Raw genomic sequence first — 13,691 nt, 5'->3', positions numbered from 1 at the left:
TCATGCACAGTACAAAGTTTACTTCTGAAAGTGTGTTGGAGATTTCAGATTTTAAAATGTATGGCTGCTTTCTAGGATATATAATATGAAGTTGTCTATTTTATCTGTTATCAAGAAGTCATATATCAATAGTGTTGCTTGATACTCAATACTACATGAAGGATGATGAATCAAATTGTAAGGTTGAATGAGTCGCGTAGTAGCTGCAAACTCTGTTCTTGTTAATTTACAGAAAGAAAATAGCAATCACAGTCAAGTTTGCTGTTTTCTCCCAAGCACTTTGCATTAACATATGTGAGACCAAGACTTGCTGGATTTAAGAATGCTTTCAATCTCCTGTTTCTACAACTTGCTGCATTAAGTTTTTTTTCCCACCTGTTAGTTCTTACTTCTGTTAAGAGATAACAAACACTGCTTCCATTTCAGTCATGATGACAGTGCTTATTCCAATTCTGACAATTACTTCTTTGCCTTTTGGATACCAAGTTTGTGCACTATTTGTATTGACTGGACTAATTTTGGTGGGCTTGCATACATATTTGAATCCAGATCAGGTCAAAATTTTAGCTTAACTTGTAAAACCAACATAACATATCCACAGAGAGACAACAATTTAGCCCCTCAACTTTTTAGTATTGTATCTTGGGCACAAGTCTACTTTGCCAGCCCATTATAATCTGTGTGCAATGTTTCTGCGGTATTCATAGTGAACAGATAAGAGCATAGTGAGTATTAGGGGTCTATCTTTTTGCTGATTTCTGTCACTGTCATAATGTTCTATGTTGTAGTTAGGCAAAAAGTTTTGATGTGTCTGTACATGGTTAAGGACTATGAGCTTATTTCTGGTTATGTAAATCCAATGTCATTGACTGAAATAGTCAGTGAACTATCAGATCAGCACAAAATTGCAGTACTTCAGAATAATTTCTCCCTTCTACATGTACACCTACATAGGTACTCCACAAGCCACTATATGGTGTGTGGCAGAGGGTACCCTGTACCAGTACCTGTCATTTCCTTCCATGTTCCACTCGCAAATAGAGTGGAGGAAAAACAACTATCTGTATGCCTCCATATCAGCCCTAATTTCTTGTATCTTATCTTCATGATCCTTATACGCAATGCATGTTAGTGGCAGTCAGCTTCAAATGCCAGTTCTCAATAGTTTCTCTAAAAGAACATCACCTTCTCTCCAGGGATTCCCATTTGAGTTCCTGAAGCATCTCTGTAACTATACTGTACTGTGTATCCCTTCAGATCAGCTACAAATTTTAGTCTCTATCATGATTTTATTCCTGCACATTTTAACGGAATATTTAGCACTCTAGCAGTATATTGTGCGCTTTATATCATTACTGGATGTGTATATTCTGCAGGAAGTCAACAAACATTTGCAACAGTGATATCAAAATGCATTACGGTACTGGTCATTTTGTACATATATCTCTGTTGTCAAAATAGACCACATGTAGCAGCCAGAAGTGCGGGCAATCTTTCTGAAAACTCAGTACTTAGTGTTCTGTTGAGAGAAGTACCATGTTATATTTGGAGCACATGTCTTTGACACTGAGTGGCAACATAAATGCTGGTACTCAGTTCATTGGTTTATATACAAAATGTAAAACTGAATTTCGCTTTGGTCAGGAAGCAGGTAGATTTACACATTTTAATATCAATTTATACATAAGTGGTACTTGAGTAGTTCATTCGTACTTTTTATAGTTAGTAGTGGCATGTCTGAACAAACGAAGTCAACTTTGTGGAAGATGCGTCTGCTTTGTGTGGGACACTTGATTTTACGAATTACACGTATTTTAAGATTTGGCTGATATGGTAGGTATACAGTTTACCGATTTCTGCTGCACTCTCGGCATCGTTTCCACAACGAAATGTTTGGATGAAATATAAGTGAAATAAATTTTCCGATCAGCGTGCTAGTGTCCAAATCTCACTAGAATTTTGAAATGGTACAGCAGAACTGTCGCTAATTTTTGTACTAACTTCGAAAAAGTTAATTTTGTTCTTCTCCAGAAACCTGAAATACCCGATATAGTGAACGCTTGTTGAAGCAGAATCGAAAAGTATTTTCTTTTGCCTTCTAGCGGACTTCGCGACGGCAATGTTGCAGTTAGGCAAGATACGAAGTGTATAGGCCTAATGATTCCCTTCCTGTAATTTCCGTTCAGCAAGCAGGCTTGATTAGAAAAAAGGCAGTTCACACAGAAAACGTAATTATAATTTTTTTTTCTCGTCGTTATGACGAAAAATGCAGTCCGTTTTTCATCGCTGATATATAATATGTTTCTTCATTAATATTACTTTTCGCTCAACTGAGCTAATATGCAAGTCTTTTTTCATAAGCTTTCGAATCAATTAGGGAAAAAAATTAATGGTAATGTGTTGTTTTAAAAGAGCAGTATCTATGAGCCGTCGTGGAGCTCGCCTTCTCAGTATCTTTGGCAACAAAAGACTCGGCGGGCGAACCTCAGGCGGCCGAGGCGCTGGCTCGCCTCACGCGGAGGGAAAACCAATAATAATAATAATAACACAAACACTGACAAACAGAATTAAATTCTTCTGAAAGAATACTAACTACATTAAATAATAGTCCATTAAAGGCGTAGTGAAGTTAAGCGTTACCCGTGACTGCACCATCGGCGGGGGCACCAACTCTAATGTCAACAAGTTGCGTCATTACAAGTGTGAAGACATCTAGTCGGCACAGAGAGATTGATGCAGTTTGACGCCCAATTTGGATAGAGATCACTAGCTGATATTCAAAGAATTTACAGTGCAGCCTCTGAAATTAGGCCTACTGGTGCGTAAGCGGATGGGTTATTGCTATTATGTCTTCGGTAAAACTCTAGTTATCGGTAATCTACTATTTCTAAGGCGGAAGTGTACTGCCTGGACGAAAAATGAAACGACAAAGATCAGTTTCTAAGGAACTATTTGAGATGGCGTCGTAGTGCGCTACTACTTTTCGATCTTGAACAGCGTCATTACTGCCTGATGTAATAAGGAACAAAATCCAATAATTAATCGCCAGTGGAAGAACAGTTTACTACGGATGTGCAAATGCGGTCCGCCATAAAATGCCTTGTTCGAGGTATGGCAACAAAGAAATGAGGCTGATTCTGCAGATTCATGATTTATCAAATGTGTCCATACATCATTTTGAGTCCACACACTCGTACATCCGTTTTATTTATTTATTTATTTTTTTAACAGCATTTCTGTTTGTATAGTTTCCTGTGGCAATGAAGTTATGGTGTAATGCCCAGTCGACGGCAAAGTCATTACAGGTGGTTCACGAGTTCGTAATGGGAAAGGGAATTGGTCGTGTGCTTTCCAAAGGCACCGTCCTAGCATTTGCCGTAAGTGGTTTAGGGAAACTACGGAAAAACTAAATCTGAATAGTTAATCACTCAATTTGAGAATGTGGATGAAGTTATCTTATTAAACGTTATCATTAAGATACTCCCTTCATTGAATACTAATGTAATATTAGAAGGATTCTAGGAAAGTCAAGCACATATGTATAGCAAATGCATGCAAGACGCTAATGCGACCATTTCTAGAGTTTTGTTCCGGGTTTGGGAAGCCTTATCAAGTAGGCATAACAAGAGACATTGAATGAATTCAGAGACGCGCTGATCCTCTCGCAGCTGAAACAAAAGTGTAACAGAAATGCATGAAGGACTTCAATTGGAATCTATGGAAGAAAAATGATTTAGTTCCCGTGAAATCGTTTCTCATGAAATCTTGTTGGGTAAATGTAGAGAATCTGTATTCGAAGACCACTGCGCGACAGTTCTGCCACCAGCATCATAAATCTCTCACAAAGATCATGAAAATAAGAGAGATTAGAGCGAGTAAAGAGGCATACGAACAGTCATTTTTCCCTCGCTCATTATGCGATGCGAATGGAATAGGACAGAGAAAGGCAGTATTGGTTCAGTGGCTTGCGAGGTATAGTTGTAGTTCCAGATGTAATTGATCAGTTAATACTTAATCCCTCAGGTTCTATACAATATGGAAGGCTTCTTTTTTCTTTTTTTTTTTTCTATGTAAGTTTGGGTGCCTAGGTTCTTTGTATTTGTAACGAATTCTGCTTCTGATTGTAAGACCTACTGCGTTTTTTAAAGCTATATGGACCCTCTCTACCTCATGGCATGAAGGACTTATAAAAAAGCAGCAATGGACTGATTGTATTTGCAATTGTAGGAAGTGTGTGTAGCTCTTAGAGATCGTTTGGTGCTCCACTTTTCCATTCCACGTTCCGGGGGAAAAAAAAGAAGACTAGCACTGAGATGTGGGATCTAAATATTTTGTAATACTTACCTAATCTTCCCCGACAGTTGAATTAGAGCTTGCAGCATGAGAGTCGTGGTAATAAGGTTAGTGTCGTTTAATTTAGTTCGGCAATATTACTCACCCGTTTTGTGTAATCAGGGAATGCTTATGTCATGTAGCTCTCCACTAACAAAATACACGATGCCGTCAGCTCGTCGCGCCACATGGCTACAACTTTTTTTCGGAACAGTCACAACAGACATTAAGAAGAGCCAAGGAAGAGACAACATGTGCTGAAGCACACACTCGCCAACTTTCCGTTGCACTGCATTGTTGTTACGTAGCTTTCTTGCGTCAATGCAAAAATTAACTAAAATCTTATCGAGGACATTATGGTAGGATTTCGCAAACATCGGGCATATTAGCTATTACAGTCACGTAAATGGCTCATATCACTGTTTCTAGTTTACACTTTTAAACATGGAGTTTCTCAAAAGAGATTATTAATAAAGATTGTGGCGACTATTTCTTACACTTATTGGTGTGGGCTGTACGACGGCCGATGTACAAAGTTTCAGAAACTTTATCACACACAGAGAATCTGATGCTTCATGTGAGAAAAGCAAACTCTTCGCAGACACATGAAGGAATGCATTCTGTAGGACGTAGCAGTAGGCTTATCTAGCTATATCAGATGGAGCGTTTAGGAGGAACTGCCTGTGACTTGCATTTTTACAAGTACTTATCCATTATCCACTTCGTAAGAGCGATTTTTTCTGAGCGCATACTGAAAGAGGTATTTGTTTCTCAGAGTAATGTTCTGGCGACAGAAAGGGCATCCGGCCATCCCTTAAATTAACCATGCGAAATTCACTAATAACCATGCCGATCCTGCGCAGATGCGGGACAAAGGCACAAGAAAACAAGAAAATTCCGAGATATAAGACCCAGACGGCGATCTGATGAACTATGGGTGGATGACATTAGAAAACATGCAAGACAAACATGGATGCATGTAGATGAAGACCGCCAGTGCACGTCCAAGTTTTGAGATGGCCTTTGTCCGGCAGCAGTTGACAAATGTCTGGTGATGTCACTTATCATTTGTGCAGTTAACTTTCTCAGCGCCCCCTTTGTGAGTCTACGTAATTCGCTTAATGTGACCGATACAGGTCAAATGAAGCTTTTGTGTTCAAAGAGGGACGCAATAACCGAAAAAAAATCTGAGGATTAAGGAAAATATAACAAGTGGTTGGTCGCAAACTGCGCAACCTTGTATTCAGTATGTGGAAACACATTGTCATGCCAAAGTAACTGCCGACCTTGTCCTAGAATCATGTTCTCAACTTTCCATGTTGGGGAGATTTGTGAGTCATACCAGCCTTAGATATCCTGACCAACCGTTTCAATGGACGCCGGTCCGTCATGTTTCACCGCGCACCTGATTATCCGTTCCTTTGCTTTACAAATTATTCGCCGCGCTATTCGACAGTCATTACGGTATTTTCACGTTTCTACCTGAACGATGTTACAAGTGGGACGATTTTCCAAATCTGGATAGTAAATCACCATTTAAAAAACGGTACCACCTCTCCATTTGACAAGAAATGTAAAGTCTAACAAAAACGATTCCTGATACACCGCCTACAGCTGTTTATCGATATCCAGCTTCCAGAATCCCCACACAACGCTGAATGATTTCTTGGTGAGTCGCATCGACGACTGTTTCCGGTTGCCAAACGTTGAAGCAACCAGTTCAGCGTATATTTTCACAGACTTGTGACATCTTTCATGTTCCAAAATTAGGTATCGCGTCTTGATATCAAATACGGAATCAGAAAAAAAAACGTACAAGTTAAATGGTTCAAATGACTTTGAGCACTATGGGACTTAACTTCTGAGGTCATCAGTCCCCTAGAACTTAGAACTACTTAAACCTAACTAACCTAAGGACATCACACACATCCATGCCCGAGGCAGGATTCGAACCTGCGACCGTAGCGATTCCAGACTGTAGCGCCTAGAACCGCTCGGCCACCCCGGCCGGCACCGGATAAGTGCTAGGACGACTTACGCTCTTAACATATAGAGATAGTTTACTTATAGGTTTTGACGAATGAGTTTGCGGGTATCAAAATGTGTGTCATAAATGTGTGTATTTGACACAAATTTCAACTTGATACCTCTACCCGCTCCTGAGAAAAAGGGGTCTTAACAGACGGACAGCCAAGTGATCCAATACTGAGGTACAGAACCCTAAAAATGCCATCAAATCAGTCACAAAACAGGAACGTAGCATAAACCGCTGTATGATAATACTACAATGAGATAGGAGTGGCGAACGGGGGTCTTTACCCCTACTTGAAACTGAACAAGGTTACTGTCGAAGTGAGCACGAAATTTTTTCGAAAGATTGATATCGTAAACGACTAAGAGAACCAGTTTCAGCATTCAGTGCTAAGAGGACAAGTTTAGACTACAAATCCAAATACCTGGGGGATTGAAATCTTAGACTGTCCCACATTTTTTTCTGCCACATTTCAGTTCTTTCATTTCTGGCAGTGATTACTTACAGTGAAAGTGCCACATTATAGCATGGTTCATACTATTACATACTGTCGTATATCTTGTAACAGTCACCAAGAAACTGTGAAATTTTTAAGGAACAACAAATAGGCTAGTGCTAAGTCATCCTAGGAAATCTCATTTCTTGGCAACATCAGAAATGGAACGCAGCACTCCCGTCCAAAACTTCTCCACAGAAGATAAAATGAGGAGGGATGTCATAGGTCAGTCTGCTGTTGGCATTTGTGAGCATTAGCTCAAAAGAAGAAGGCTAGACAAATGTTCATGAAGGGTAATTATGGGGAAAACACGGAAAACTCTAATTGCAATGTACGGTTACTTGAAATCATGAATTCTAATTGTTATCAGTCCATTTTTTCAGTACGACTAGGAGATGGAATGCTACGCCATAGTGGACAGATGATAGTGAAGTATTTGAGGAAACATACCGATGTTCTCAGTACTACTCTCCCACTTACGTTAGAGACGTACAGTCTGTCGCCACAAACGAGTCTTTTCTTAACCTCCTAAGAGCCTCTTAGCGATAGTTTTTAGAAACTGACTTCAAGTATCTTGAATGTGACGCTGACACAAAAACAGAGCAGCTGATAATACCCGACAAAATTATAAGCAGACGACATCTGAAGTATCCGTATGCGAGACAGCAAGCACAAACACGAGAAACAGAGCTATCTCGCGTGCAAACGATTTTAGATGGAATCAGGTTTTTGCTCACGCGGACTTCATAGGAAACATCGAGAGAAAAGTGAAGTCCACGGCAGACCAATTTCTGAAAATTTTGAAATGAGACATAATGATTTTGAATTGTACGTCTTCCGAATGATGGGGTTTGCAAGCCATCTGATGCGACTTGTCACCCACTTGAGAATACTGATCTGCCCCAATAAAAATGCCAAGTGGTGAGGCTGTCAAGCGTAGGATTTTTCTTGGCATTCTCAAAAATTTACGTGTAAAACGCAATATAAAACTATTTTAAAGAGATAATTGTGTTTCAGCTTGGCAAAGCAGGAACTTCAGCACCAAAGGATTCCGCCGAATTGATCAGGGAAAGCAGTGACAGTTGGGGATAAACAAGCCTATTACAGCTAACAAATCTGAGAAAAAATTATCGAATCAGACTCAGGTGTTGCCCATAGCAGACAACAGGATTAGCAACTGCTTTGGCTCTTATATTAGTGTAGATAATGCGGTGCGTTCGACCCTGAAAAGAACGACTGACCACGAGTCTTTTATATTTTGGATCAGATCGCAATTCCGAGCTTTACTTGGAGGGATGGGCGTAAACTTTATTACAGTAACAGTCAGTTAAAAGTGGAAGTTGCAGATGAAATTGTCACAGTTATTTTCTCCCCTCGTCACCACAGTAGACTGGAGCGGCAGGGAAAAGACGGTGGTAATGTTAGCGTGTTGTAGGCGGATTGTAAGACGTTGTCGGACCTTACCTTGCGAAGCGGGCGTACTTCCGCAAACGCAGCGGGCCAGCCTGGAAGCACAACTCCACAGTCTCGGCGAAGGCAGGCTGCCGGGGCAGCTTCATGCGTTCTCCCATCTCTCGCGACGCGGCCATCTGCAAACAAACAAATGAAATACGTCACCTCAAGGATCGGCGTTTATTAAAATCGCTTGGAAATATACTAGAGCGATTAAAGCAATATGAGAACAAAAGCTGCTTCAGTACTGCATGAGAAAAGTGCAAATGTACGAGAAATTCCTTTACTGAGGTCTTTTACCATTCCTCGATAGACGGCGGCGCGCACGTACCGAGAATACAGTGTTGGATCCATCATACCGAGCGCGGTCGTGTTGTGTGCAAGACGCTTCTGCATCGAAATTGAAACCCTCGGCCGGCAAAAAGATAGAGATTTCTGCCAATCACATAATTTTTTCTAAGCCTTTACAAACTTCACAAACTTTTGCGATCGTGACTTCTTGGTTCAAAATTTTAGGCAATATTTACAACACTTCCTGTTATCTGGTTAAACACCGAGTGGCTAACATTAATGGGAAAGCGATGCACCGGCCCCTGTGGCCGAGCGGTTCTAGGCGCTTCAGTCTGGAACCGCGCAACCGCTACGGTCGCAGGTTCGAAGCCTGCCTCGGGCATGGATGTGTGTGATGTCCTTAGGTTAGTTAGGTTTAAGTAGTTCTAAGTTCTAGGGGACTGATGACCTCAGAAGTTAAGTCCCATAGTGCTCAGAGCCATTTGAACCATTTTTGAAAGCGATGCGGTGTGTTTATCTCCGTACAGTCCTGGCAGAATTGGGTTGCCACAGACTAACATTCAAATCGACGGTGGTCTGACTTGCAGTAGACAGTTGATCGCCCCGTGGAGACGACGTGACGTCCGTTCATGAAACACTTGTGGCCGTCCTGTTCGGTGGTTTACGCCTGAAGAAATGTTGTCTCTGCAAGACTGAAAATCCACGTTAGACACTACCGACCTCGAAAGCCGAAATTCTCGTGCAATCCTGAATAACCACCTTTTGCACCGGGAGACGCTGCGAGACGTGCAGGAAGAGTCATTGTGGTTCTGAAAGATACTGATAGGGGTATGGAGCCCTGCAGACTTCAGTGCACTAGATTTCTCGTTTGAGAACCCGTTATGCGAACAGCCCGATCGAGTTGGTCCCATAGATTCGTGACTGGCTTTAAATACCGGAAGTTTGGTTCAAAAATGTGTGTATTCCTAAGGGACCAAACTGCTGAGGTCATCGGTCCCTAGACTTACACACTACTAAAACTAACTTATGCTAAGAACAACACATACATCCATGCCCGAGGGAGGACTCGAACCTCCGGCGGAAGGGCTGCGCAATCCGTGACATGGCTCCTCACACCGCGTGGCCACTGCGCGCGGCGGAGTTTGGTGGCCAGAGAAGTGCGGTATACTCATTCTGGTCCTCTTCGAACTACGCACGTATATTGCGAGCTGTGTGACATGTTGCATTGCCCGGCTGGTAGATGCCCTCGTGCTGAGGAAAAACAAGCTGCATGTAGGAGTGGACATGGTCCCCAAGGATAGGTGCATACTTGTGTTGATCCATTGTGCTACATCTACATCTACATACATACCCCGCAATCCACCATACGGTGCGTGGCGGAGGGTACCTCGTGCCACAACTAGCATCTTCTCTCCCTGTTCCACTCCCAGACAGAACGAGGGAAAAATGACTGCCTATATGCCTCTGTACGAGCCCTATCTCTCTTATCTTTGTGGTCTTTCCGCGAAATGTAAGTTGGCGGCGGTAAAATTGTACTGTAGTCAGCCTCAAATGCTGATTCTCTAAATTTCCTCAATAGCGATTCACGAAATGAACGTCTCCTTCCCTCTACAGACTCCCACCCGAGTTCCTGAAGCATTACCCTAACACTCGCGTGATGATCAAACCTACCAGTAACAAATCTAGCAGCCCGCCTCTGAATTGCTTCTATGTCCTCCCTCAATCCGACCTGATAGGGATCCCAAACGCTTGAGCAGTACTCAAGAATAGATCGTATTAGTGTTTTATAAGCGGTCTCCTTTACAGATGAACCACATCTTCCCAAAATTCTACCAATGAACCGAAGACGACTATCCACCTTCCCCACAACTGCCATTACATGCTTGTCCCACTTCATATCGCTCTGCAGTGTTACGCCCAAATATTTAATCGACGTGACTGTGTCAAGCGCTTCACTACTAGTGGAGTATTCAAACATTACAGGATTCTTTTTCCTATTCATCTGCATTAATTTACATTTATCTATATTTAGAGTTAGCTGCCATTCTTTTCACCAATCACAAATCCTGTCCAGGTCATCATGTAGCCTCCTACAGTCACTCAACGACGACACCTACCCATACGCCACAGCATCAGCAGCAAACAGCCGCACATTGCTATCCACCCAATCCAAAAGATCATTTATGTAGGCAGAAAACAACAGCGGACCTACCACACTTCCCTGGGGCACTCCAGATGATACCCTCACCTCCCATGAACACTCACCATCGAGGACAACGTACTGGGTTCTATTACTTAAGAAGTCTTCGAGCCACTCACCTTTCGGAACTACGATATCACCCAGAGAATCCCACGAAATATTCCTCAGACTGTAACATTCCCTTCTCGGGCCTGGACCCTTTGCTTTCAGACTTTTCACACCGTACACATCAACGGGCATCTGTTCGATGGAGCACAAAACGCGATTCATCTGAAAAGGTCACCTATTGCCACTCAGTGGACGTCGAGTTACGGTATTTGCGTGCAAATCCAGCCTTCGTCGCCGATGAACGGCAGTCAACGTGGGCGCATGAACCATGCGACTGCTACGGAGGCCCATACGAAGCAATGTCTGCTGAATTGTTGGTAGCCCTTGGTTCATCTGCACGGTCAGTTGCCCAGCCGTTACCCGTCTATTCGTTCGTACGCATCTCCGCAGCCGTTGTTCACCTCTGTCGTCCACGGTCTGTGTGGTGTACCGCAGCTGCTTCGGTATCGGTTTTGGATTGCGCCAGTTTGTCATGCACGGTATAATTAACCACGGCGGCACGCGATCTGTTTACAAACTTCGCCGTTTCGGAGATGCTTCCACACTCGGCTCGAAAGCCAGTGATCACGCCTTTTTCGATGTCAGATCAATCGCTCCGTTCCCTTATTACGACACGATCACACTGTTTCCGCGTCTCACGGACACGTTTGATGTACCCTCCACCGATAGTGCTGCCACCTTTCGTCTGAGAGTGTTATTGCACGTTGACACTTAACACAGGCGTTGGTCACATTAATGTGGCTGGACCATGACGACATAAGTGTCTTGCATCGATTATCACCACACGTTCAAAGACTGTGTACTCGCAACGTAGTGACATGCTCACTACACCTGTATACGGTACATGTTACACTGATACCGTGTCTATACTCGCACCATACCCTACATCTAGTCGAAATATGCGGGTGTCATATACGCATACACGACGCATCTTTACAGGGGACAACCCTTCCGTTGACTTTTGGCCGTTCGGTTTACTTCGTAAGCATTTATGAAATTCATGACAGTGCAATATTATACTCACACAGAAATTCCAAACTGTAATATTTCCTGGCCGAATTTTATTCAAAGTCGATGTCTGTTTCCACAGCGCCGTATCACAGAGCTCTGAGCATTTGAAAATAAAAACTCATTTTCTACATCTACATGGATACGGTGCAAATCACATTTAAGTGCCTGGCAGAGGGTTCATCGAACCACCTTCACAATTCTCTATTATTCCAATCTCGTATAGCGCGCGGGAAGAATGAACACCTATATCTTTCCGTACGAGATCTGATTTCCCTTATTTTATCTTGGTGATCGTTCCTCCTTATGTAAGTCGGTGTCAACAAAATATTTTCGCATTCGGAGGAGAAAGTTGGTGATTGGAATTTCGTGAAAAGATTCCGTCGCAACGAAAAAGCCTTTCTTTTAATGATGTCCATCCCAAATCCTGTATCATTTCTGTGACACTCTCTCCCATATTTCGCAATGTTTTGGAAAATGTCACTGACACGAATTGTTGCAGCTCGTAGACTTTAAAAACCGCGTTTCCAAGATCTAAGAGTACTCGATGTGATAATAAACAAACGAGCGGCGTGATGCAGCGTTTTATTGCAACGGGCTCGTATTGGAGAGGAGATGGTTTCAAATGTCCATGTGGCCAGATTTATCTAAGTTTTCAGTGGTTTCTCTGAATGGCAAAAGCGGTGTTTGTTCTTCAACAAGACTAGTGTTAGATTCTCTTCTCATACCTACGCAATCTGAGTTTGTGCTCAAATCCAAATATTTCGATGGGATTCTTATCTTTTCTTTGACAACAGATCTGCTAGGTATAACAATAATGAGACATCCACAGCCACTTCTTGACTATTACCTGTTCGCCCCCGTCGAACCTGCAGCTGGAAGTTATTTGTACTTTTTAACCAACGTCTGAAAGGCTTTCCTTAGACCAAAGGGGCGAAATACAGCAGTAATGATCAGGGAGAGACTCTTAGAAGTTGCCGCGGCAAGTACACAGAAACTCCGGCTGCGGACTTGACTCCAGCCGCCATGGACAGTGGAAGAAGAATATTCGTCAACATTAGCTACTCGTCTTGGCGAAACGTCAGAGAAACTGCTAAACGACCGTCAGCCGAAATGGCAACACGTCAGGCCAGCTGCGTATTGAAACACTGTTTAGGGACTCGTAGCTTGGATCGGCTACTTACCAGTATGTGCTGACTGTGGACGCAGATGAAACCCAGTACGATGGTGCCAATGGTTCCCAAGACCAGACCAGCGTTCTTAAAAGCGTCACCCATGGCGAACATTCCTGAACCGATCTCGCCCTTGAGAAGATGGATCAAAGACTCCAGGTACCTGCACATATCCATTGCACCCGCATTAACCCTTTCTGGCACTTAAACCAACACGTCTGGATCTGAAAGAAATGGTTAGGAGAACACAAGACAAGAAACAATGCCAATAAAAGAGCAATGCCTTTGACTGTTACAGATTATTGTGGGTGGAAAAAATTCTTATGGAAATGAAATAACGTCTTCACAAGGAAGATTATGCGTGCAGCGATAGTAGACAATTATTGTAGCAAAGTACTGAAGTAGAACAGTGACACGAAATGTACATTTTTGTCTGACATTTAGCATGCAGATGCAAAGAAGAAAAATCATTTCGTTTAGAGTCAATGTCCACATTTTTCGATATTCTTGTTTCAGATTGTGATATATACCTATCACTAGTGTAGTGTATGCCTATCAGTAGCTTTTGTGGTTTTGTAGAAAGCACTACAGTGAATGCTT

The 13,691-nt window shown here is 42.5% G+C and overlaps 1 protein-coding gene across 2 annotated transcripts in view; it reads right to left on the bottom strand.

The window, feature by feature from the left end:
- LOC124612598 (proton-coupled amino acid transporter-like protein CG1139) overlaps nt 1-13,691 on the bottom strand; it is a 131,667-nt gene that overhangs the window by 22,382 nt on the left and 95,594 nt on the right. For both annotated transcript variants that reach the window (XM_047140881.1, XM_047140880.1), the window contains exons 4-5: nt 13,104-13,254; nt 8,325-8,449 (exon numbers count right to left, since the gene is read on the bottom strand). In XM_047140881.1, coding sequence (XP_046996837.1) covers nt 8,325-8,449; nt 13,104-13,254 — 276 coding nt within the window. The remainder of the gene's footprint in view (nt 1-8,324; nt 8,450-13,103; nt 13,255-13,691) is intronic.

The sequence above is a fragment of the Schistocerca americana genome, chromosome 4 (assembly GCF_021461395.2).
Source record: "Schistocerca americana isolate TAMUIC-IGC-003095 chromosome 4, iqSchAmer2.1, whole genome shotgun sequence".
Lineage (NCBI taxonomy): Eukaryota > Metazoa > Arthropoda > Insecta > Orthoptera > Acrididae > Schistocerca > Schistocerca americana.
The sequence above is the reverse complement of the archived record's forward strand: the minus strand, read 5'-3'. Positions and strand labels throughout refer to the sequence as shown.